We start from the raw sequence: 24,840 nt of genomic DNA on the forward strand, positions 1-24,840 counted from the left end.
CCTTTTACCATTTTGGTTGGAAGCAGAGGTCAGACTGATGAGTTTTAATTCCAGCTCTACCATTAATATTTGTGTGATTTCATACAAGTCAGTTAACGAAGTTTATTACTCATTTACATGCTTATTTATTATTAGAATTAAATATTATAGTGCTTGGATTAAATGCTAGTTATTATTAAGAGCTTAAACTAGGAAGATGGGCTCTGGATATAAAAGGTACTAGAATGGCAGGATGGTGCTGAGGATGGGTGAACTTAATGTGCTCATTAAGGACTTCCCACTGTCTTCCTTAGCACAGGGACATGCTCCTGCCCTTTCTTTTTCTTTCTTTATTTTATTTTTTAATAATATAATTGACATATAACATGGTCAAGTTTGAAGTGTAAACTGTTAGTTTGATACATTTATATATTGCTATATGATTGCTACAGTAGCATTAGCTATCTACCTCTATTGCATCATGTAAGTATCATTTTTGGTGTGTGTTGAGAACAGTTAAGATTTAGTCTCTTAGCAACTTTGAAGTTTACAATATGAATTCTTAACTATAATCACTATTTTGTACATTAGATTCTCAGAACTTATTTATCTACTAGTTGTAACTTTGTACCCTAAACAACATCTCCCCAGTTCCCCCACTGGCCCTGCCCCCTGCCAGTGGACAGCAGGACTGATCACTTTGTCCTGAAACAACAACAATAAGAACAATATAACACAAAAGAAGCCTCAGCAATTTAACAGGATAGAAATTATTTCAAGCATCTTTTCTGACCACAATGGCATGAAACTAGAAATCAACCACAGAAAGAAAAATGAGAAAAAAAAGTGACTGCATGCAGAATAAACAATGTGCTACTAAAATAACCAATGAGTCAACGATGAAATCGAAGAAGAAATTTAAAAATACCTTGAGACAACTGACAATAAAAACACAACCACACAAAATCTATGGGATGCAGCTAAAGCAATTCTAAGTTCACAGGTCTTCCTCAAAAAACAAGAACAATCTCAAATAAACAACCTAACCTACCACCTAAAACAATTAGAAGGAAAAGACAAACAACACCTAAAGTCAGCAGAAGGAAAGGAATGATAAAGATCAGAGAGGAAATCAATAAAACAGAGATTTAAAAAATGGGAAAAAATCAATCAAACCAAGAGCTAGTTTTTTGGAAGAGTAAACAAAACTGACAAGCCTCTGGCCAGGCTCACCGAGAGAGGACATAAATAAACCAAAAAGAAAAGAAAATGGAGAAATTACAATCAACATCACAGAAATACAAAAAACCATAAGAGAATACTATGAACAACTATGTGGCAACATAGGGACAACCCAGGAGAAACGGACAAGTTTCTAGAAATATACAGTCCACCAAAACTGAATTAAAAAAAAATAGATAGTTTGAACAGACTGATCACTAGAAGTGAAATAGAATCAGCAAATAAAAAAAAAAAAAAAAAAAAAAAACCCTGCAAACAAAAGTCCAGGACCAGATGGCTTCACAGGGGAATTCTACTAAACATGCAAAGAAGAACTCATACCGATCCTTCTCAAACTCGTCCAAAAGACTGAAGAAACTCATTCTGTGAAGCCACCATTTCCCTGATACCAAAACCAGACAAAGACACTACCAAAAAAGAAAATTACACGCCAATATCATTGATGAGCATAGATGCAAAAATTCTCAACAAAATATTAGCATACACACTCCAACAACACATATAAAAGGTCATACACTATGATCAAGCTGGATTCATCCCAGAGACACAAGGATGGTTCAGCATATGCAAATCAGTCAATGTGATACACCCCATCAACAAAAGAAAGGACAAAAATCACATGATCATTTCAATAGATGCAGAAGAACAATAAATAAAGGTGAAAAAGAATAAATACAACTGGTTATGATCCCCAAGTTTAAAACGATCTGTCCACTATGTCAATAATTTCTACATGGTTTTGTAAAAATTTTATTAGAAAACAATTTTTAATAGAACAGGAAAACATTCTCCACTACCTTGAAACCCAGGTTACAGTAGTCTTTTGGCCCGCCTGGCATGGCTTTCTTCCACTCTCCTTTTTCCCAGTCTTTGCGATATCTGTACCTGCCAGTCTCCAAGTGCCCCTAGTTACAGGTCAGCGCCACACAAAAGGGGAGGAGCTACTTCCCAGAGTCTGTTCCCAGTATCACAGCCCCACATCCCAATGACCAACAGTGCTGCCCACCTGGGGACCAAAGAGGATCCTGCCCACCTTGTGTGTGCCATGTGAGTGCCAAATCCAACAGGATGGCTGGTGGACCGGTGACATGTTTGTCTGTGATTGGATTCAGTCTTATCTGTCTTAAAATGGTGAGTTTACCATTCCGACCTACCTGCAAATATTTAGGGGGTAAAAAAAGTCATACAATATCTTTCTCTTTTTTTGAGGGCCTTGGGGGTAGTGAGATAGAAATCAGAATACTTGGGGACCAGGCCAAAACTGTGTATGTTTGTGTGTTTGAAACTGAACGCGATTTACTAGAGAATGAAAACAAGAATATCATTATATTTTAAGAACAAAGATTTCTGAAAAATCTGTCAGCCGATACTGACTTAGTTCAATAGGCAGATTCAGGGAGAAAAATGAAATGGTAATGTGATCTGCTTCCAGCTTCTAAGTTCTATTTAGGATTGCTTTGTGGTAGATTTGAGTTTTGGGAAATAATTTGTGCAAATAAGTACTGTGTGTGGCCTGGAAGATTACTCACGTTATAAACATGTTGTGGTAAGTATATTACTGCTCTGATTTAGGTTTTACATTTCCCCAAATGGTGTTTTTCTTTATGGTTCTAATTTCCTAAACTTTCCTTTTCAGGTTGCTTCAGCAAAAACAGGTAAAATTCTCTGAAATGCAAGTTTACCCTCCCCATGTTTGATTTTAATTTCCATTGTTAATTCTTGGGCTACCCTGAAGTATAAAGGCTGTACCAGGAAAAATATTCAACATTTTCTGAGCACTCATACTGTGAGCGTAACTGGTAAGACAAATAATGTGGATCAAAATTTAAAGATACATCCTCGTGAGATATTCTTCTTGAGTACTGAGATGTGTAGAGCCGTGTAGTCATAGATGTTTCTCAAGTACAGTTAGCCATTAGTAAAATATTGCAATGATCATCATTCCAGTCAATGAAACAAAGTTTTAGTTATAAAGAATGAAGAGCCTAATTTATATAACTTATTTGTCTCCTGAGGAATTAGAAGGGAAAACTAGAAACAGTCGTGATTAAAATTATAAGATTCTCTAATTTAATAAAAAAAAAGATTTTATACTTCTAATATTGCTTCCTTAAAATATAGATAATGATAACCCAGAGCTGGAAAAAATTTCTTTTTAAAAATTTTATTACCCTTTTTCATGAATAAAGGACTGAGGGCAAGGATAATTTCTCTAGAGGCCTCTTCTGGTTCATGTAAGTCCCTAGAATGGAAATTTATGTCCAATGGGATTTATATTATCTGAAGGAATCATGTAATATCAATTAGATTACCAATAAACTCTCAAAGCAATTCAGCATAAATAAGAACAATTTTTATTTATTGTTTTGTCCATACCACAGAAAAGGAAAAGTAAATAAGGCAATTAAAATGTTTGATAAACATGTAGGGCTGAGCCATAAAATCCATGCATATACAATAGGTTTTTAAAAATGATTATTTCGTGGATTATTCTTATTCACTTATTCTTGAGACACCTTCAGGACTTGACCAGGAAGCGGTGAGGACTGTTTGGCCACATACAAAGCGGTTTTTTTTAAATACGCCGCTTTTGGATCGGGCAAAATCTAGTTCTGCCATCTCCAGAAAGTCCCCAGACCCTCAGGACCCACTGAGCCCTCAGAACGGGCCCCTTTTAGGCCCACGCTACCTACACTCTTTGAGAGGAAGGATGGGGCCAGCTGTGGTACCCGTGATGCTGTTAAGTGACTCATCCTGGCTTTTCAATAGAGGTGATGTGTTTTGTTGATACTGTATAGGAGGTTTCATTTGGGGTGTGTCTTTTGATTCTCTTCATGCTCTGGCATCAGCTGTCTGTGCTGGCCACTGGGGCCACATGGGCTAATTTAGATCTCTGAGTTGGTAGAATGCATGGAATCAAAGGGTTTCACTTTTAACTAATCAGAGTGGTTGATTGCAGATCTAGGAGCTACATTTTTCTCTTTCATCAATGCCGTAAGTGGGCCAAATATAGAACTAAGAGAGAGTGAAGAACAGCTGCTAATTTATGGAGACTTACTTAACACGTCCTACTCAAGCTTCTCATCTCTTCAAGGGAGATGTAGTATAGAAGTGTTGATCTTTTTTCTTTGCTGTTGCTGGTCAGATCCTGCTCTGGAACCATGTGTAAACAGCAGTCTGTCTCATCAGCCTGTGTTTACCCCAGATTCTCCAGAATCCCACCTGCCCTGGCAGCATCCCCTCCATACCAGTGCCACGTGCGCAGTCTGGCTTTTCCAGACCCAACACATGCTTGTCCTGATTCACACACAGTGTACAGACACACATATACGTGCACCCTTCCTACCTTTCAAGGTGCCTTTACATACACTATTTCACTTAATCTTTACAACAATCCTAAGATGTAGGTATTTTACATTTTAAAGTCAACCCAAAGATGTAGGGATCATTAATATTCCACATACTTAAGGGAGAAAATGGAGATGAGAAGAGGTTAAATCACTTGTGCATGTTCATAGACAGATGTACATGGCAGAGCAAGGGCCCAAACCCATCATTCTGAAATCCAAATCCTTTGCTATTTTCCCACCATGCAACCCTGTGTTTCATCCTGCTGATACTGGCTTCCTGTACTACTGTTCTGGGCACATGTGCCCCTCCCAGCTCAATCCAATGGGACAAGTTTTGGGGTGTCCTGGAGCCCCTTGACAGGCCTGCAGGGAGAGAGTCTGTGTCATGCTAGCCTTAGATGCCTTTCAAACCACTCCATGAAGGCACTGTCATGCCAATGTCTAGTTTGGTTGTCATTTGTCTAGGAAGTTAGTCTATTCCAATGAGCAGGACTGGCCAACAGGAGATAAGATGAACAATGGGGACAGAGGAAGCAGCAGGAGTTGAGAGATACCACAACTCTAGAGAGAAGAAGGTGTATAACAAAGGACAATTTCTGGGGGTGAGTGTGTGGGAGGGACGAATGTGACAGCCCCTGCTGGGACTTTCTATCCTGCAGTGGGGAGGAGACATGGGCACTTCCTGCAAATTAGCTTCCACTGGCAAATGGCTAAGATGAGCCCCTGCAAATTCTTTCCAGCATATATAACCATCATAGTTTTCTTTTGATGGCGAAGGAGACAGTCCTGGGTGATGTTCAAGGAATGTCTGGCCAGTGCACAGTGGACCCTTTGTTCATTCTTGCAGCGTGGTTATTTCTGAGATGCTGCCAAAGCCAGTTCTCTGGGCTACGGGTACAGAAAGAGAAGGTTGTCTGTATCCTGCACTTGGGGATTTGGCAGGTGGGGGTCTGCTGGAGGGAGGGAGTTGATACTGGCAAATCACACATTTGGACCGTATTTACTCCTCTTCTTTGCCCTAGAGTTTTGTTTTGCCCTTTAGTTTTGAATTTGGCATATAGTGATTTTATCCCCCAAATGCAGTACATTAAACACAAAGGGCCAAGTGCCAGTTTCAAACCTAAAACGCAGCTATTTTTGTTTGACCTTTTCTTCTACTTGGACCTCCTACACCCGGGGCATTCTTGCGTCTGTGGAGTTTTGCAAAGTAGCAAATCTAATCACCACTGCTGTGGCTCCTACCCCTTACCCAAAGTGTAGGAATGCCTTATGTAAACGCATAATAGAAGCACTTGTAGCCTCCTGGCAAACCATGGCCAGGCCCAGGTGAGGAGGGACCGCAGCATCTCATTCTTATGCTGGGGCAGACATTTTGATAGAGAAGGAGAGAATAATGTTCAGTTTGAACTTGTATAGAAGAATCTGAACATCGTTACACTCTGATAATATTAGAGACAGTACAATGGAGCAATTGTACAGCAAAGAACTCTGTTCCCCCTCTTCCTCCATTAGATTGAATACTACCTGGGAAATGTGCAAAGTGCATGAATGCAAATCACGGCCACGGCAGAGTTGGGGGACGGAGGTGGACCCACGCTGGAGGCAGTGGGCACAGTGGTGGGGCAGGGAGGGGAGGTCACAGTCAAGCAGGCTCGGGGAGTCACAGATGCCAAACTGGAGTAGAATCCTCCAGAACGAAGCCCCTCAATTACTGTCCCCCTCCTCTCAGAGTTCTTTCCCCAAATCACTCCCTACTCTTATTTAACTCTTTTAAAAGTACAAAAAGTGCAAATTATCCCAGAAGCAACTGGGAAAAACCTCTTTGAAATCGCATTCCTGAATGGCAGGTTTGAGCTTTCTGGTTGTCTTCTGGAAAGTAGCTTGGCCTTTCTTTCTCTCTCTGTTTTTCTCTTGATCTGGAAAGTAAGGGCAAAGTTTATGTCTGGAGGATGGCATGAGGATGATTTAGTTTGAAAAGTAAAATGATGAAAGAAGTCATCCTTAGAGATACCCTAGCTAATGTACAACTTCAAAATCTCTTTCAGCTCCCCAAATACCTACTATTGATCAGGCGTATTCAAAAATCAGCAACAGTATCACTGTGGAATGGGCTACAGTGCCAGGAGCCACCAGTTACCTCCTTACGGCCAAAGACGGGAACACTGTCATTGAAACCATGGTGGCCAATTCCCCAGGCACTGTGACGGGCCTGAAGGCTGCAACCTTGTACCAAATCACCGTCAGATCCATCAGTGCCACTGGGAGAAGCCAGGCATCACCTCCAAAGCAGGCAAAGACAGGTAGCTGGATGCTCATCTGCTGTTGAGCAATTGCTTGTGACCTGAATCAATTATACTGAGGTTGCAAATACATGATGTAATTTTGTGTCACGTGAGTATCTGTGATTCAGCGTCCAGAAGTGAAAGCCACCAAATGATGTTTTTATAGAATTCAAATATCTGTGGCGGAGGTGGTATTTAAATTCCAGATGCTTTGGAAAGTAAAACACATTTCTGGGCATCTTTAAAAGCATTCCTCCTTTTAAATCTCTGAAAAAGGGATTTCTGTTTTCAACCTTAGTTATCTATAAAGACCATGTGGAATAAAAAACATATAGATGCAATTTTGCTGCACTTTGACTTGTTTGAAATAAAACCATTTAGAGTTTGCCATTGGCATGACTTAAATTGATTTGATAAAGTTGTACCTATGCATATTTCTGCAAGGTTGTGCATATATTAAAATAGTATAAACCATCATTTCTCCCATCAGTTTATGTTATGATTATAGGGAGATTTTATCTAATTTCTTACCAACTTCAAGTTGAAGGTATGCCTAATGTTAGAATTTCTCTGTTCCCCATTCCTTTGCTGAGTCATGTATAATTAATACACATTTTTAAAAATTTTGGGGGTAGGTAATTAGATTTACTTATTTTTAAATTTTTTTACATGGAGGTACTGGGGATTGAACCCAGGACCTTGTGCATGCTAAGCACATGCTCTACCACTGAGCTAGCTATACCCTCCCCTCTAATACATTTTTAAATAGCAATTATTTAATGGAACTCTGCCATGAATCCTATTGCAAAGCAAATAATTATTTCATAATATGGATAATCAACTTCAAATTACCTATTCCTAAATTTGAATTATCCTCTACTGTACTTTTATAACACAAATGCATGCTTTTGTTTTTGTCTTTGTAGTGCTGGCTGCACCAATTCTAGAAGTAAGCTCTCCAAGTCCAGACTCTATTCTTGTGCAGTGGGAGGCTGTATATATGGCAATGGGATTCTCTGTGTCCATTATGCGAGCTAATGGTTTGGGTAGGATATGGAAGGAGAACACCACCAACACCTCCTTGACATTCAGCAGTTTAGATGCCGGGACTCTCTACACCATAAAGGCTTACGCATGGAATGCCAACGGAACCCCTGGGGACGACTCCACCTGCAATCAGAGAACAAGTAAGGACTTCTCAGCTCAGCCCCAGACATTCTCCTTTTTGATTAAGGATAAGGGCTGTGCTTTACAGCCACTGAGAGCAGTGTTAAGTGATAAGTACAGAGCAGCTGGCAGCAGCTATTTAAATTTATTATGAGCTTATTTATAGTGCTTTGACAATTCCTCCTCGGTAGTTTAAACGCTTACTGCATGTATAAAGAAATGCTGCTCAGCGTACACGGAGTACGGCAACTTCCCCTCAGATAGACAACTGATTTTCAGCATACACGTTCGATATCATGCAGCAGGGGATAATTCTTGTTAAGTTTATGGTCACCTCTTGTCCCTTCCTAGGTTCAGACCAAGAGTATGGACAAAAAGAATTGGGCCAAACCAGAGTTCATTTATTCAGCAGACATTTAATGAGTGTGTACCAACTTTGAGCTGGCATTGATCTAGAGATGCAGCAGCAAACAAAGTTCCCGTTACGGCACTTTATGCTGTGGTGAGAATCAGTGTTCCAGATGTATTTCCTAAAGGCCTTCACTTAGGCCTGAGGCCGATGTGGGGCTTCCCACCACCTCTCCTCCAGCTGTAGGCCGAGAAGCTGGGGCACGGGGTATGTTCTCTCACCATCCCCATCGCAGGGACACCCAACCAGAGCATCCCACTGGGTGATAAGTGGAAGACCGAACCTAGCTGCTGCCGTCAGCCGAAGCGTGAGAGGGAGAGAGGGGGAAGCGGAGCGAGTGCTTCCTTCTCTGGAGGCAGAGTGGGCCGTCCTCTGACAACATGGCCTAATAGATGTCAGACTCACCAACCAGATTAGCAGTTTCATCCCTTGGGGAGGACCAAGGAAAAGGTGGAAAGAAACCAGAAAGGTTCTCTCCAAACAGTCCTTAAGTTTGGTGGGGAATGGAAGCCCCATTGTCTGTGGGCCGAGGCAGAAATATAGGGAGAAGAGAACGGCTTGCTTCTATAATGCTTCTCTAGGGAGAAATCATAGCAAGGTGGCCCCTATGGTGATTCACGATAGGCCTGGTGAGTCAGGATGTCTGTGACAAACCAGTCTCCCTGGACCTCTTTCAAGGCCTTCACCCATTCTTTCTTCCACAAACATTTATTGAGGACCCACTATGTGCTGGGCATAGTTAGCTGATGGGGACAAAAAAAATCAAATAAAGCATGATTCCTATACTCAAAGAATTGATTGTGTCCCAGGAGAGGCCAATGCATCTATATATACTAGGGACTGATCTTATTAGATTTATTTTACAGATGGGAAAAGAAATTAAATAACAGAAAGAGGAAATAACATGGCCAAAATTATACAGCTAGTTATGAGTTTGCACAGTTCATGGCACATGTGTTACCAGTTCTCAGGTATCCTAAGTCCCAATTTTATGCTTTGTACACTGCAATTATTCTACGTCTGGATTCCTCATCCTCCAAGCTCTGCAATGTTTTTAGGCCAAATCTTACTTGGGTTCTTGAAGCTACTGCAAAATCTTAATTGTTTCTCAAAAATATAGGTCCTCGCGCTCCCGCCAACATTCAAGTCTCTTTTGACAGTGGGGCTTTGAAGGCGTCTGTTTCATGGGCTCCAACAGAAGGAGCTTTCAACTATACTGTGATGGCTCTGAGTGACTCATCCAAGCTGAGCTGTAGTACGACTATCAGTTCCTGCACCATCTCCTCTCTCCAGTGTGGAACTGAGTACCTGATCTCAGTTTTAGCAAGTAATGATGCCGGATCTAGCAAATCAGCTTCAGCGGTGACCCTGAAAACTGGTATGTAAACAAGAGTGGGATCAGACCTGTGGGGCTGCAAGCCAAAGTGACTGCCATAAGGGAAACAAATAATCACACGACAGTGTTCCAGAACATTCTGGAAGAGATGAAAATGAAAGCCTGATCTAAATGAAAGCGTTGAGTTGGGCATTCTGATGAGTGTGAATAGTGTTGACAGTGAAACCAGATCTTGTGCATTGGAAAAAGCACTATTTTGAAAATTAGGAGGCCTGGATCCTATTCCAGATCCTTCATTAATTAATTTTCTTTTTCCTTTATAAAGTTATAAATAGTCTAAGATCCAGTTTGAGTTATACACAGCTCTAACTGTGCAGTACAGAGTGTGGCCTCTTATTTACATCATGTTTCACAGACCTAGGCTTGGTGGGAGCTATTTTTAAGATAAAGACAGAATGTCTATAGTTCTGAATATGTGTGGGTTTTTTTTACACTTTAAGCAAAGTTTTTATTTTGAAGGAAAAAGTAAATTTTCTCATTTTTTTGTTCTTGGCATAAGTCTTAATTCTTTCCAGTGGAACCAAAACCTCCTGAGCCCCTTTCCGTGTCATCTAACACCTTCAGACTCTTCTTTGCCAAAATTAAATAGTACACCACCACCATTTCCTCTATGATCTTCATCTATGACACCAGCTCCTACATCTATGAAGTGTTTGGCAGCCAAGCCTGAACGTGGAACTGCTTTCCCACAGCGCCCAGAAGGAAGAGCTATCTGAATGTCGGTTTTCACGAGGGCCTTCTCCGTAGGCGGTCCTGGGGAATCGCGGGCACTTAGGGTCATAGCCCGCGGCGCGCGCGGACCCCTCGGTCGGGGCGGTGGCCGGCGCCGAGAGCCGGCCGGAGCGGAGCCGTATGCCGCCCTCCTCCGCGGCACAGGCCGGGGCCGGCTTGCTGGGGGAGGTGACTTGTGTCTCTTGAGAGCAGGGCATGGCAGGGCAGAAAGTGAGCGCACAGGGAGCAGGCGGAACAAAAGAGGAGGATGAGCCCAACGGGCACACGAGTCCTGAATATGTGTTTGGATGTTTTCCCACTTTCATTCTTACGCCTAGTCAAAGAGGTAAAGATATACATATGTAGAGGTTTACACTTCAATTTAGAAATTTCTGTGTGTTTAGGGGACGAGAAATAACATTTAGTGGAAAGTTACTGTGTAGTGGTGCAAAGAAAATCTCTTGCCATACTCTCACAACTGTTTATTATGTATCATTTCCTAGTTGCTTGTGCACCTGGAAGAGTGACAATCCAAGAAGATCGCCCTGGCCACCTGTATGTGGCTTGGTCCGATGTAGAGCTGGGTGATTACTATGTGGCCTTTGTGAAGAGTGATGATGGCTTGGAAGTACACTGCAACACCTCCCTCACCCAGTGCAATTTCTTGTCTGAGTGTGGCTTCACTTACTTTATTAGTGTTTTTGCTTATAACAAGGCAGGGCAGAGTCCTCTGGGTGATGTGTTTAATTACACCACAGGTGAGTTGCATTTGATGCTTGTAAAGGGAGTTCTGAGTTCACTAAATTCAGCAGCAGAATGGATCACCTGTTGCACTGATTGACTTACATAGACCACCCCGGAGCCATTCTAGAGCCAAGAACAGAAAGGGAATCTCTTCTTTCACGTTCTTTCCAGACTAGAATATTTGGATTTCATAGACTCAAGCTTAACAAGAATGCAAGGTTCAGGAATGAAAAGAGGGGAAAGAAAGTTGTTATTCAACCCTGCTCTGAAAAATGGAACCCTCCACCAAGATCCACTCACTATTCAGCCCTGTACTGGCTGCTGAAAAGGATGCAATCCTTATGTCCCACAGCGCACTCTTTCCCTAAGCCCAGAAGACAGATACAATGGCAAAGATGCTGCATGGTGTGGAGGGCTTTGGAGTAGGACACCTGAGTTTAAGTCCTAACTTGACCACCTATTCATTTATAAAATGGGCGTAATGACTTCTTCCTTGCTAATAAGTTCCTTAGTATCCTCCACTGCAAAATAGAAAGGGACAGATAATAATGAGACTGTGAATATGATAAGGTCTTTGTATGTGAGAAAAGCACAATGAAAATATTTTTATTAGCTTCATTATTACTGTTCCTATTATTCTCCTCCACTCAGCTTGGGTCTTCTATAGGGCAAGGATTATGTCTTATTTATCTCTTCACCCTGAATATTTATCATAGTGTGACTAGTGTATGGGAGAGGCTTGATTTTTGAAGAAGGAATGGAGTGAGTGGCTCAAAATCAATTCACTCTATTGACAAATAAGGATGCTATAATTATATAAACAACAATGCTAGCTGGATTACAATACATTTTACAGGGAATCAAATAATTGGTAGCTTTGGAATTTGAAGCGCCTAGCAATAAGATCTCAAGGGCATAGGAGGGGCTTCCAGAGGGAGTGGCCTTGAGCTGGATCTTTAAGGATGGATGGAATGTAAGTGGGGTAACAGCATTCCAGAGAAACTCCATGTGAGTGAGACATTTGTCAGAATTTGTCTGTGAGGTATTGTAGAGTCAATTCTAAAATCTACGAATATAATGCTTCCTCCTCTTCTCTGCCCCCAGTTTTATCTAGTTTAGTGTCTGGAAGGACTGATAAGATCTAGAAGTGAGACTAAATACGACTTTGTCAGGCAGAAGAAGGGAACAGCATTCCAGGAGAGGGAACACAGCCTTTGAGGTCTAGAGAAATAAAAGCACATGTGGGGTGGGGAATTGAGGAGTCTGTTGTGACGGGGTGGGGGAGACACAGCTGCACATGTCGACTGGGTATGGCTTTTAATAACCTTGAATATCATGCATAGAGAATTTATCCTCTATGTTGTGGGTGTTAGGCCAGGGTCAGAGCTGGACAGATCTGTAGGAGATTCTTCAGTGACTTAGGAGGGTAGGGCAGAGGCTCTGGGCACAGGGAGGTCAGGACTCAATGCCCACTCTGACCGCACAGCTCCTGTACTGATTTCATTTTCTCTGCTCCTGCTTTCAGCCCCCTGTTGTCCAAGTGACATTAACCCTGTGTTGGTGTCCAGCGACAGAGTAGAGATTGTGTGGTCCCCTGTCCGTGGTGCCGAACTCTATGAAACCAAGGCTGTAGATGGGTTCAACGTGGTTGAGTGCAATGACACTGCTCCGGCTTGTACCCTTTCTGCTCTAGAGTGTGACACTGGGTACAACATCACAGTGTATTCCTTCAGCGAGGTCCGGGGCAGCAACCTGTCATGTACTTCCCGATTTATAACCACAGGTATGATGCAGTGAAGACTTCATTCACCGATATCTCCACGGCTCACCACAGTTGTGTCCCTCGGGAAGGACACTCAGCAAGAACCATAAAAAGGCTAACTGCCATTAACCACCCTGTACAGGGACCCTGAGATCCTCTGTCTTACTGAGGAGAGGCAGAAGAGAAGGTGGAAGGGGGAAAGAGGACAAAAAGGAAACAGAAGAGGAGACCATGGGGAGAGTAGAAGGTTTTGCGAGTGGTTATCTCAGCCATCCACTTCCTCCTACCTTTGGGGAACCTGCCTGTATTCACACCATGAAGGTTAAGACCACAAATATTTGTCTTAATTATTTTTGCTTTTGGAGTTCAAAGGGCTCCTTAACATTTTCCATTTAGTCGGACTCTGGGAGAACCCAGCACCACATGTCAATGTCAAAAAGGTTTCCACACAAAGGCTCTATGAATTTGGCCTTCATGCATGGTCTAATCGAAAGTAATATATTTCAATTTAAAAAAAATTTAAAAATAAAGAAAGTAATAATGGGGAGTAGGGGGAGGGTATAGCTCAGTGGTAAGAGCGCATGCTTAGCATGCATGAGGTCCTGGGTTCAACCCCACACACCTCCATTAAATAAAAATAACAATAAAGGAAGTAATAATGATCTCATTTCGGGGGGAAAAAATCAGTTTTAGACCAAATGGCACATGTGAGATTTTTGACTTTGATTCAATTCATAATCTAAAATCTCTCAGCTCCTTGCAGTCCCGAAATCAAAAATGTTTCGAAGGATGCCTTTTCCGCGATTAACGTGCGCTGGCGACCCACTAATGATGACGCTACGTACACGGTGACGGCCCAGGGAGGGGCAGGGCTGTACCGCTGCAGCAGCGCCGGGGAGTCCTGCGCCCTGGGGGGCCTGCCCTGCGGCTCCGTGTTCTCCGTCTCCGCCGTGGCCGAGACGCGCGCGGGCCGCAGCCCGCCCAGCTACAGCGTGCCGCTGGAAACCGGTAAGCGGCCACCGTGGCCTGAGCCCCGGCTTCCGTGCGGGCCCTAGGAATTGTTTCAGGACACGAGCTTTCTTATTTGATTTACCCTAAGTGTGATAGAAATACATGAAACTCAGAGACCTTTCAAAGAGCCCCAGTCTTAGACAACTTTCAACACAGATTCTGTAAAAACATCATCTGAAGGCTCTAATGTATTCATACACGGACATCAAAGGAAGAATCCATTCACTCTGCAGAAACGTTTAATTCAATTCATCTTCCCCCACGGGACAGTCTACCAAAACAACTAATAAGTGACCAAGTGAGCTGGTTTATTCTTTGTTTCTTTGGTTCAGCCCTTTCAAATCTTTCTCTAAGAAAAGCTTTCTGAGTTTCAGTTTCCTAATTGGTAAAAGGGGGTAATGGCTTCATCGGGTGGTTGTGAATATTAAGTTATTAATGCTGCAAAGCACTTAGCATAGTGCCTGATGCATAGTAAGGAGCCTGATAAAAGAAAGCTGTTACTGCTTCATAGCATTGTGTGGGAACGAAATTGAGCAAATTACTTAATGCCCTTAGACATTATTTTCTCTAATACACAATAATAGATGGCACTTTGGACTGAAAAAGTTGAAATGTAAAAAGCAGCAGACTAGAGACAATGCTGAATACACAAGAAGATTCTAGATATCCCATATCCCGTATAATGGGTCCCTGAGAAGTTCAGAATTGATTGTGGTACTCCTAAGTAGCTAAGAATACTTTGAGCTTTTGTATCAGATATATACTATGAAATGCATGAGAAAGGCAAAATACATTTAATTGCAAATTTGATTAAATATTATATTGGGAGAAGAGGTGAATGAAATCATTGCTCTGAAATTCGCAACTGGAATTACTAAAGCTGGAGGACAGCAAAGGATTGCTTTCTTATTCTGAAAAAAATTGGGGAGAACCTCATGTTACCCATAGTGAGTTAGTGCACTGCGTTCCTGGTAAAATTATTCACTATGTATAGTGATGTTAAATGATGTATCAGAGGGAATAAAATTTTGCTTAACAAAAGGAATGTTTTTTAATTGAAGTATAGTCAGTTTATAATGTGTCAATTTCTGATGTACAGCATATTTCAGTCATACATGTACACACATATATTCCTTTTCATATTCTTTTTCATTATAGATTACTACAAGATATTGAAAATAGTTCCCTGTGCTATACAGAAGAAATTTGTTTACCGATTTTACACACAGTAGTATCTGCAAATCTCAAACTCCCAATTTATTCCTTGCCACTCCCTTCCCCCTCAGGTAACCATAAGTTTGTTTTCTATGTCTGTGATTCTGTTTCTGTTTTATAAATAAGTTCATTTGTGTCTGCAAAATGAAATCTTGATTAACAATTGAAGGTCTGAGAAATTTAGGCTATTGAATGAAACACAGGCAAGATACCATACTTGGTTGTTTATCACAAAAAAAACCCTCAATGGAAATAAATCCTCAATTTTTTCTCTTTCCCCATTTAAGTGCCATGCTGTCCAGCTGGTCTGACAGTATCTCAAGTCACCCAATCAGTAATCAACGTGACCTGGACTGTTGGGACCGGGGCCCAAACCTATATGGCAGTTCTGGAGTCACACACTGGACAGTCTAAGTGTCACACTCATCAAAACCACTGCCTCCTGGGATGCATCACATGTGGCATCAATTACACAGTGGCATTAAAAGCAATTAGTGCCACTGGGTTGACTGCAGACTGTGCCTACCAAAGTTACTCCTCTAGTAAGTGAATTCTAACCTCTTGCTCTAGAGTGTCCACAAGGACTTTGATTGTTATAGATCCAGACATAGCCTTTCCATCTCGTTTAAAAAGATGCTGCATTCTCCACCAGGATTTCATGGTAAGTTCAGATTACTTTCTAAAAGGTTTAGTTTTTCTCTCGGCTTAGAACCTCAAAGCTTCAGAGGCTTGGTAGTTGGTGCAGTAACTCCCTGGTAACAAGGTTCAGGTGTGCTTTTTCTGAAAGGAGGATGGGTTTTTATATGACACAGCTACCTGCTGCGCAGAGTAACTCAGTCTGGCAGAGTTTTCAGAGAGCATTTAGATCATACATTCTGCTTGGCTTGACTTGTTTCTTTCTCGTTATTGTTATGCTACTACCTCTCTCTTCTAAACTACTCAGCTCCTTCTGTGGTTTCTTATTTCAACAGGCTAAAAGAGCACTGTCTACTGACAGTATTGCATTTTGTTCTTCATAAAGACTAAACCACTGGGGAATAGCAGGGGACAGTAGGGAGTGGTATAGGGTTAGCAAATAAGATTTCTCTGGTATGATTCTAGTCTGCTGCAGTGGCTGTTTGGAGCACTATTTCGGAAAAAACTCCTGACAATGCCTTTCAGGCTTAATGGGAAAGAGCGCGATGACCAATTAGTTGTATCTACCCCAGGGATGGGAGAGTTGAAATATGATTTTCTAATACCTTTGACATTTCAAACGTAGTAAAGTGAGTGTCACCTAGAGTCTAAATACATGGCTTCTTAAGCTGCATTGTCTTATCTTCCCTGACCTACTTCCTCACTGGTAAGAGAAATAAGAATAATCATAATGTGAATGCATTTATAATGTGCTACACATACGTAAGCTGGTTTACACTTTCTTTTGGCTCATTATCTTTCATTAGATTTGCTGCCTAAGTTCTCACCTTGCTATTCAGTTCTGGGAATATGGCCCATTGCTTATCTTCACACCTAAAAAATTTAAAAATAAATAAATAAATAAATGGAGGGGTGGGTATAGCTCAGTGGTAAAGCATATGCTTAGCTTGCATGAGGTTCTGGGTTCAACCCCAAGTACCGCCAATAAAAATCAATCAACCAATCAAAGGAGCCTGATTATCTGTAACTGAATTTTTTATTATTATACAATCACATCTTTATTTTAGCTACTGAGTAATCTATCATTTGGTGCCCTGTTTGACATCTAATGTGTAGCCTGCTCAAGGTATTCACAAAAGGGAAAAGGAAAAGTACCTAGTCAGCTAGCAGGGATGAAGGGTGGCCCAGCAACGTGTACTCAGTTCAGCAAAATAATTCTTTTCAATTAAAGCTGAATGCAGTTCATTATATTTAAATCCAATCCCACCAAAATCATCTGAAAGTAGAGCATTAGGAAGGATCTTGACAAGGATCCTGTGCATTTGACTCATAAAGTCTGAGTCATATACAGTACATATCTGCCAACTGTGGACTTTTGGCCTCACCGTTGTTTTCTATTAAAAACTCACGCCCCACCTCACCCTCGCACATGGCTTTCTAATCGTGTGGCTCACCACAGAAAGAACTCGAGTGTCCCCTCAAATATTGCTCTATTTATTACTTAGAGTAGCTACTTATACTGTTTCCCCATAGTAACAGAGGCCCGGTTTGTGTGATGGTGGAGCAGTGATGTGTTTGTTTTATCCTTCAAGGTGCCTGCTGCCCGTTGGGGGTGAAATTATACAGGCTGGGCCCGAATGGCATCCGGATCCACTGGCAGGCCTCCAGGGGCTCTGCCAATTACAGCATTGACCTCTACGGTTCCAAAGGCATTTTCACGTGTGCCCCAAGCGCTGGCCTCAGTTTCTGCGATGTCACCGAGATACCCTGCGGGGATGTATACACCGTGATGGTCTCACCAGTTGCTGAGACAGGACTGAAGCTTACTTTCTGTCCAAAAAAAATATATTCAGGTAGAGCAAGTTATGGCCCTTTATTTAAAACTAGCCCTCAATTCAATCTGTGAATTAAGACTCAGAGCAATCACACTTATTTGCTGTATGTAAGAAGGTCAAAGAGGGTATGATGTTTCTGTATGCTGCTGGCAGATTCTGGCTCCTGGGGACCCCCAAGCTTCTTTGGAATGTGATGCTTTATTGTCATTTGATTTGGAGACACTCCTCTCATCCCTCTCCCTCTCTTCGCCTTCAGAAAAAGAACCAGATGTTTGCTGTTCAAAGAGTAAAGCAGATTTTAAATGATTTTCTGCTTTGAGACATGGGGATAGGTTTTTAACCTAGCCTTAGAGATAATGATTGATAGCCTGCACAGATTCAGACTTATGACTGAGGGAGAGTTTGGAGGATCAGGAAAAACACAAATTTATAAATCATTAGCTAGGTTTGGAAATATGAGTGGGCAGACAGTCTCTGATCACAAAACATGACTGTCAGCAACTGCCATCTCACCAGAGCTGGCAGAACATTAGCAATTCTCCTGCTCTGTGTTCCAGCACCTTCTGCTCCCTTGCCCAGGGCATAGTCATGTATTTTTCATATATTTCTAAAATAAAATTTTAAAAAGATGATGAGCCTTAGAACTTTGCAGGTGAACATAGGAAGAGGAATAAATATTAGCCCAGAAATCTTTACTAGTAAACTGAATCTAAAATTTCTAATTACCTGTAGGTGACGAGAAGGTTCTAGATGGCTCCTGGTGATGGAACCAAGCCAGTTCCTCTTCAGGGGATGTTCTTTCTGTCCTTGGCTGTCATGCTCTGATTCCTTGCTTTTCATTATCTTGTCCACAGGACAAGCTGGCCCAAAGGATGACACTATGGGAAGGGACAGGAATAGGTTAATGGGGTGAGGATGAGCTCTTAGGAAGAAGAGCCCACAGCTCAATAATTGTACTTCTTTATATTTGCACAATGTTTTACAATTTATCAAGTGTTTTCACATTCAAAACTCACTGAATATTCAAAATAACTCTACAAGGTAGGTTCAACAGATTTTATTATCTCCATTTTACAAATGAGAAAACAGGCTCAGAGGCTCCCAAATCTCTACCTACATCCCTTCTTATCTTCTAGCCTCTCAGTCCATATTCAAACCTGTTATCTCTTCTTGGAGGTGACCCAGGCATTTAGACTTCTCAGGGCCAAAATGAACTTCTGATCTTCTGTGACGTCTTCTCCAGTTCTCATAGGCTGAGTTCGTCTTCTCCCTCCCTCCTGACTCCACATCACCCTTGTCTTTCACACCATATCACTATGAGTTGAATGTGTGTTATTTCTGCTAAATGGTAATGTCTCAGACTCTCAGTACTTTGCATATAACTATCGCCCAATATATTTTAAAATTAAAAAAGAATGAATAAAAGAGTTTACGTGTTTGTCTATGATCATACAGCTAGTATGTGAGTGATGGAAATCTTTGTTCTTTCTCCTACTTCATAGTCACAGTTCAACCCTTAGAGAGTCATTCCTCTGATGGTTTCTTAGTTAGGACTCTAAAACCCTTTGGTGGGGTGCCAGCTCAAGTCTGTTGGTATTTCATTTTAGTAGCAGTTGGGTGTCTAGACTCAAGTTAAGGAATCTATCTTTGCTCTGTCTCCCTGGTAAAAACCATGCATTTGGAGGAGTTTTTGGTTTTGCTTCTCAGTGTTTTCCCCCCAATGTCAGTAATGCCTTAATGTTATAACTAGGACAATACTGTAAATGATAATAATGACTAATATTTATTGAATGCTATGTGCCAGACACTATTCTAAAGGCTTTGCATGTACTAACTCAGTTGATCCTTATAACAACTCTATGAGGTTGGCATTCTTATTATCGCTTTATGGATAAACTGAGGCACAGAAAAGAGATTTGCCCAAGTTTTGTTGCTGTTAGCAGGTATCTCCTCCTCTTATCACCCATGTTGGTTCTTATTCATTCTTGATTCACTTTCCTTTTATTCTTTCTTAAATTATTTTTTCACTATGTGAAATACGTCAGTAAATACATTTTAAATGCTTGTGTTTTTATTTATTACAGTGACCTGCTCTGGAAGTACACTTGGAATGGGTAAGTCATTTTTCTCATGGCTAAAATAGAAAAGAATTTTTGTTGTTGCTGTTTAGGGTGACTTAATGAAGTCAGGATCAAAGCTTCAGTTAGTCAGAGAGGCAAATGCTTTCTGTGATGCGAGGAGTCCTTGCTCTCCTCTCCCATAACTTTTTCTCTCCCACTAGAATGTCTCCCTTCAGATTCCCCCAGTAAAGATGAATTCCTCTGATTCTGAAATCTTTTTGGTCTTCCAGGGTCTCACAGGAAAATGTAAATATATTTGAGAGAGGCAGCTGCTTCATCCCTCACTTCACAAAGTGGTTCCCAGCCCTGCTCTACATAAGTCACCTTGAGAGCTTACAAGTAATTGATGTCTGGGCTCAATCCCCAGAAAGTCTGATTTAATTGGTCTGGGGCTAAGTCTGGGCATCAGGTTTTTAAAAGCTCCTTAGGTGATTCTAAAGTGCAGCCAAGGCTACTTTAGACCATACCAGCTCAAACCTTGTTTTGCATATAAATCATCTGGGGCCTTGTTAAAACCAGGTTCTGATTGGTAGCAACAGGGAATGTCTGAGACTCTGCACTTCTAACAAGGTCCGGGTGATGCCTGTGACATTGACGCTGCTGGTCCAATCACACTTTGTAGTCCGGTGTTAGAACCTGCTAACAACCTGCAGAGAGCTAGGACGTCTGCTTCCAGTTTGCATGGGTGGGTGTGGCCAGCAGAGGAAAAGGGGTGCTGAAAGGGCAGTTAGAATAAAGATGACCCTCACTGCTGCCCAGTGTGCTCAGGGCTCATCCTGTCTAGGCTGTTCTGGGTGCCCCACGGAGAGTACTCTTGGGTGGGGCTGTGGAGATGATCACACAGAGCTGCCAACCAGTAAGTAGCACATGCTGCTTCATGGGGAATCTTTGCCACAGTCTTCTAGGAGGCCTGCTTGATCTGGGCCCTTGGGAAGACCCCCAGAGAATTTTATCAACCCCGAAGTACAGACAGGACACGTCAACACACACACACACACACGCACACACACACAAACACGGCTGACTTCAGAGAGTGTGGGTGGAAATGAAGCCTTCCACCAGTAAACCCCCAGCAGACAGCCTCCCCACCTGGGCCAGCGCCCCTCCAACACTGCCTTCCCCTGGCAGGAACTGGCTCTGGAATCTCTCTTCACTGCCTGTCCTCTGTTTCCTCTCCCATCCATTGCTTCTCTGAGCACAGCATGACAACGCATGCTTTCTAATTCTTGCCCCACCTGCAGGCCTGAAGTAAGAATAATCTCTATTAATTTTTAAAGGGTTTCTGTTTCCAGTGACTACAGGGAAACAGACCTGGCTTATTAAAAACAAACTGTGAGGAAACTTTCATATAAGACAATTACTTAAAAAACTCCCAAAGTACTAATGACCATATGCGCTGGTCTTCAGTGAAATGTGCGTGGGCCCAGATCTGCATTCTTGGAACCCATTTCCAGTGTTACAGCTGTTTTTAATCAGCGTTTCCCCTGATCCGTAGAGGGGTAGTAGAAGTGTCTTGGGGGCCCCTAGGAGGAGATGAGTGGTGTATTAATCCTGGCCTTCCCTAAGATTCTGTTAAAGAAAGATTTGAAATACTTTTTAAAGAAAATGCTTGAAAACCATCACTCTTAGGCCTTGCTACTCATCAGCATGGCCAGAAAGCTTGTTCAGAATGTACAATCTCAGGCCGCACTCAGATTTACTAAATCCCCAGGTGATTCACATGCATATTCAAGTTTGAGGATCACTGCCTAGGTAGTAGTTCTCGAACTTTGGTGTGTATCAGAATGTCTTGGAGAGCTAATGAGGGACGGAGAGGCTCAGACCTGCTGAGCAGGTCAGATTTGGGTCTCTGTATTCCTGTCAGGTTCCCAGGTGATTCTGACACTCTCAGAGTTGGAGAAGCACTGCTCTAGGTCAGTGCTCTCCCCTTCCTCTGTCCCTCTGGGCTGCTCTGATCATTGCTTCTTCCTTCCTTGGCAAGCTTCAGTCTTCAGCCTGAGATTTGACCCCTCTCTTTAAGTAGATCCTTACAGAAATCCTGCAAGACTCTCAAAAATGAGTATCAGGGCTTCTACATCATATAGAATTCATTATATTACGGGGAAAATTCTAAATTGCTGTCCAGTTTCAGCATTCCTCCTCTCTGTACACAGCACTAGTCAGATTAGATCCCTGGCTGACATGGGGTCTCCAGATCCGCTAAGGGAAGCCTTGGGAATCTTGTTGGTCTAAGACTTTTGGTCTTGCTTGACCCTTGGGTTATCCTAAAGCTTTTCAACAGCATGAATGGATTTTTTAAGAGACAGATCTGGGTTCAAACCCTGCCACTATCACTTATTCATAGGCAAGTTGCTTCAGTTCTCTCTAAGCATAAGTTTTCTCATCTGAAAATCGGAACAAGCTCCTCATAAGACGGTATGAAGTTTAAAGGAGATATAAATCATTGGACACAATGACAGGCCCAGAGTAAGCTCAATTAATAAAAGGCCTGGGGCTGGAAAGGGAAGTTCTTTGTTCTGAGTCAGCAGTCTGAGCTCAAAGAGACTCTGGGGGAGAGAGATCACCCTGGTTAGTCAGAACCTGCTGGTCAGCTTCTTCTTGCCCTTTGAACAGTTCAGATTGTCTTAATTTTCTGCTTGCTTGCTGTGACGTGCTGCAAAAATAGCATTTCCAATCAAAATGCTAATCTCCATCTCAGAGACCTTTGAGGGCTTTTTAATTTAAGAAAGTGTCTGCATATTTCATGTATTTTGTGTCTTCTTCCCTTCCTTGCCTTTTCAGTGATTTACAGAGCGAAGAGAAATGCAGAATGACATAGTAAACCACGGATAAAAACAGAGACTCGATTAGTGAGTAGTTTAGATTGAAATGGTGTGATTCAAAGGCAAAGTTGTTTTTCCCTTTGCTTTAAAAAATTCTTCCCATAGCTTTTGCTGAGTCTTCTCATTGTTAGTGTGATTAAAGATGGAAAAGTCTATTAGAATACAAAAAGCCTTTAGGATAGGACAAGCTCTTTCGGCCTTTAGAAGGTCAACTCTGACTCCACTTCCTGAGGGCAAGCTCAGGTGTGTCCTCACCTGCACAGGAGCTCAAGATCAGCTGTGGAGAGGACTCAGTAGGGAAATGAAACCAAAAGTTCCTCTGGAAGGCTGCCAGAGTGAGCCAGCCCACTGGGAAAGTCCTGGAAATGTGGAGGATCTGCTTAGCAGAAATTTTTGCAATTTCACACCCAGACGTACTGCAGACTTCAGAGGTGTTTCATCCACCCCAGGACTTGCCACGCAGCCCTCTAGCCATCCAAGAGCTGGAAATCTCCACTTTCAAAGGTCAAAATCAAGCCACCACACACAGGCAGTGCTTACTCAAGACAAACCTCCACCAGAACTTCTGCTTAAGTTCGGTAGCAGGAGCTGCCAGGGCCACCTGTCGTAACAAACACCCTCATCTCAAGTCAGGAGGAAGCCAAGCCGCTTGAGGGCTTCACCAAGCCAAAGCATCGTGGGAGCAGACCTCTGTGTGAGTGTCCGGGAGAGCAGAGCGGCTGGCCTGTTGCTAGCAGGATTACCGTCATTCTTTTGAAAGAGCAGAGACTTCAGATGGAGGGACAGCCAGGGCCAGAGCCTCAAACTGCGACTGACTGACACCTACGCATCTTTTGTGGGGAGGACCATCAATCTCATTGGCTGTACCCATCCCCACCCCCACTGTAACTGCTTCTTTTAATTTTTGGAAAGAAAAGGCAATGATATATCCTATAAATCTGTTGCACCTAAAAAAAATCTTTGTCCTCCGACTGCCAGTAACCTTATTAAAAGATAATGTGAGTGGGACCTGTGTAACACACACATAATTGAAGTGTTCACTCCCCAGAAGCACAAGAGCCAAGAATGTCTATAGTTGGGAACAGCCATAAAACTCTGCCTGGAGGGAACTGGAGTATGGAGTGAGGCTTGAGGTACACTGGGAGGGAGCAGCAAGCTTCCTTTTCTATGTCCCTTTCCCTTTCTGTGTAACACTGATGAGCGATACATGATGTGTCACTGACAAGAGATATTCCCCTAGAGCATCTGTACTTGAAAAGGAAACAAACTAGAGGCATGGATCTCAGAAACTGGAATTTGCTGCATCAGACAGCACGCACAGAGGACGGCTGAGTTTAGTTCACTTTTGTTCCTAAACACCAGTGAATGAACAGGAGCTGGGCTAGGTGCATCCACGTCAATTGGGGAACTCATTACTTCATACAGATTTCCAGGTACCACCCTGGAGATTATAACTGTAGTTTTGGAACCAGTCCTGGGCATCTTTTTTTTTTTCCTTTTTTTTTTTTTTTTTTGTTGGGGGAGGCAATTAGTTTTATTTATTTATTTTGATGGCGGTCCTGGGGATTGAACCTAGGACCTCGTGCCCGCTAAGCACATACTCTACGACTGAGCTATATCCTCCAGCCCTGGGAATCTATATTTTTAACAAGCTCACCAAGTGATTCTGACATGTGGCCAGGTTTGGGAATCTTAAAAACAGCTTGCCTTGCTGAGTTCTTCCTTGAAGCAAAATTTCAGTGACGGGAAGCTGAGAAGTATTAAAAGGTAAACTGAGGCATATTAAAAATTTTAACAGTTTATTTGAGCAAAAATGGATTTGAATTCAGCAGCATCAAACCAGCTCCACTGACAGGAGCTCACGGAAGGACTTATATAAAGAAGAGGTGTTAGCAAAGCTAGGATAGTATTTGATTGGCTACAGCTTGAGCATTTGCCTTATCTGGGAAACTGTAGTTGGCTGTTTGTGATTGGTTGTCCTTAGATTTTGATTTCTTAACCTTGATACACTTACAGGCTTAGGTTTTGGTTTGCTTAAGAAGGTTGCTAAGGTATTAGAACCACCTTAGTCTAATAGCCTCCTTGTTTAATCAATTTAACAGAAGATGGAGAGCCATGGCATATGAGGAAAGACTGGTGAGAACATTACCGATGGAGGG

General features: G+C 42.2%; 1 protein-coding gene and 1 pseudogene across 1 annotated transcript; one reads left to right on the forward strand and one right to left on the reverse strand.

The window, feature by feature from the left end:
* The first annotated feature begins 1,870 nt into the window (after window positions 1–1,870).
* FNDC7 (fibronectin type III domain containing 7) lies at window positions 1,871–23,406 on the forward strand. The gene is made up of 12 exons (XM_006179930.2): window positions 1,871–2,352; window positions 2,858–2,876; window positions 6,617–6,871; window positions 7,780–8,040; window positions 9,550–9,807; window positions 11,040–11,294; window positions 12,806–13,063; window positions 13,796–14,050; window positions 15,556–15,810; window positions 17,497–17,757; window positions 19,824–19,853; window positions 22,641–23,406. The coding sequence occupies exons 1-12, from the start codon at window positions 2,290–2,292 to the stop codon at window positions 22,670–22,672; spliced, it is 2,202 nt and encodes a 733-aa protein (XP_006179992.1). The 5' UTR covers window positions 1,871–2,289; the 3' UTR covers window positions 22,673–23,406.
* On the reverse strand, window positions 10,373–10,754 carry LOC116665935 (annotated as a pseudogene).
* Window positions 23,407–24,840: the final 1,434 nt, after the last annotated feature.

The sequence above is a fragment of the Camelus ferus genome, chromosome 9, assembly GCF_009834535.1.
Source record: "Camelus ferus isolate YT-003-E chromosome 9, BCGSAC_Cfer_1.0, whole genome shotgun sequence".
Taxonomy (NCBI): Eukaryota; Metazoa; Chordata; class Mammalia; order Artiodactyla; family Camelidae; genus Camelus; species Camelus ferus.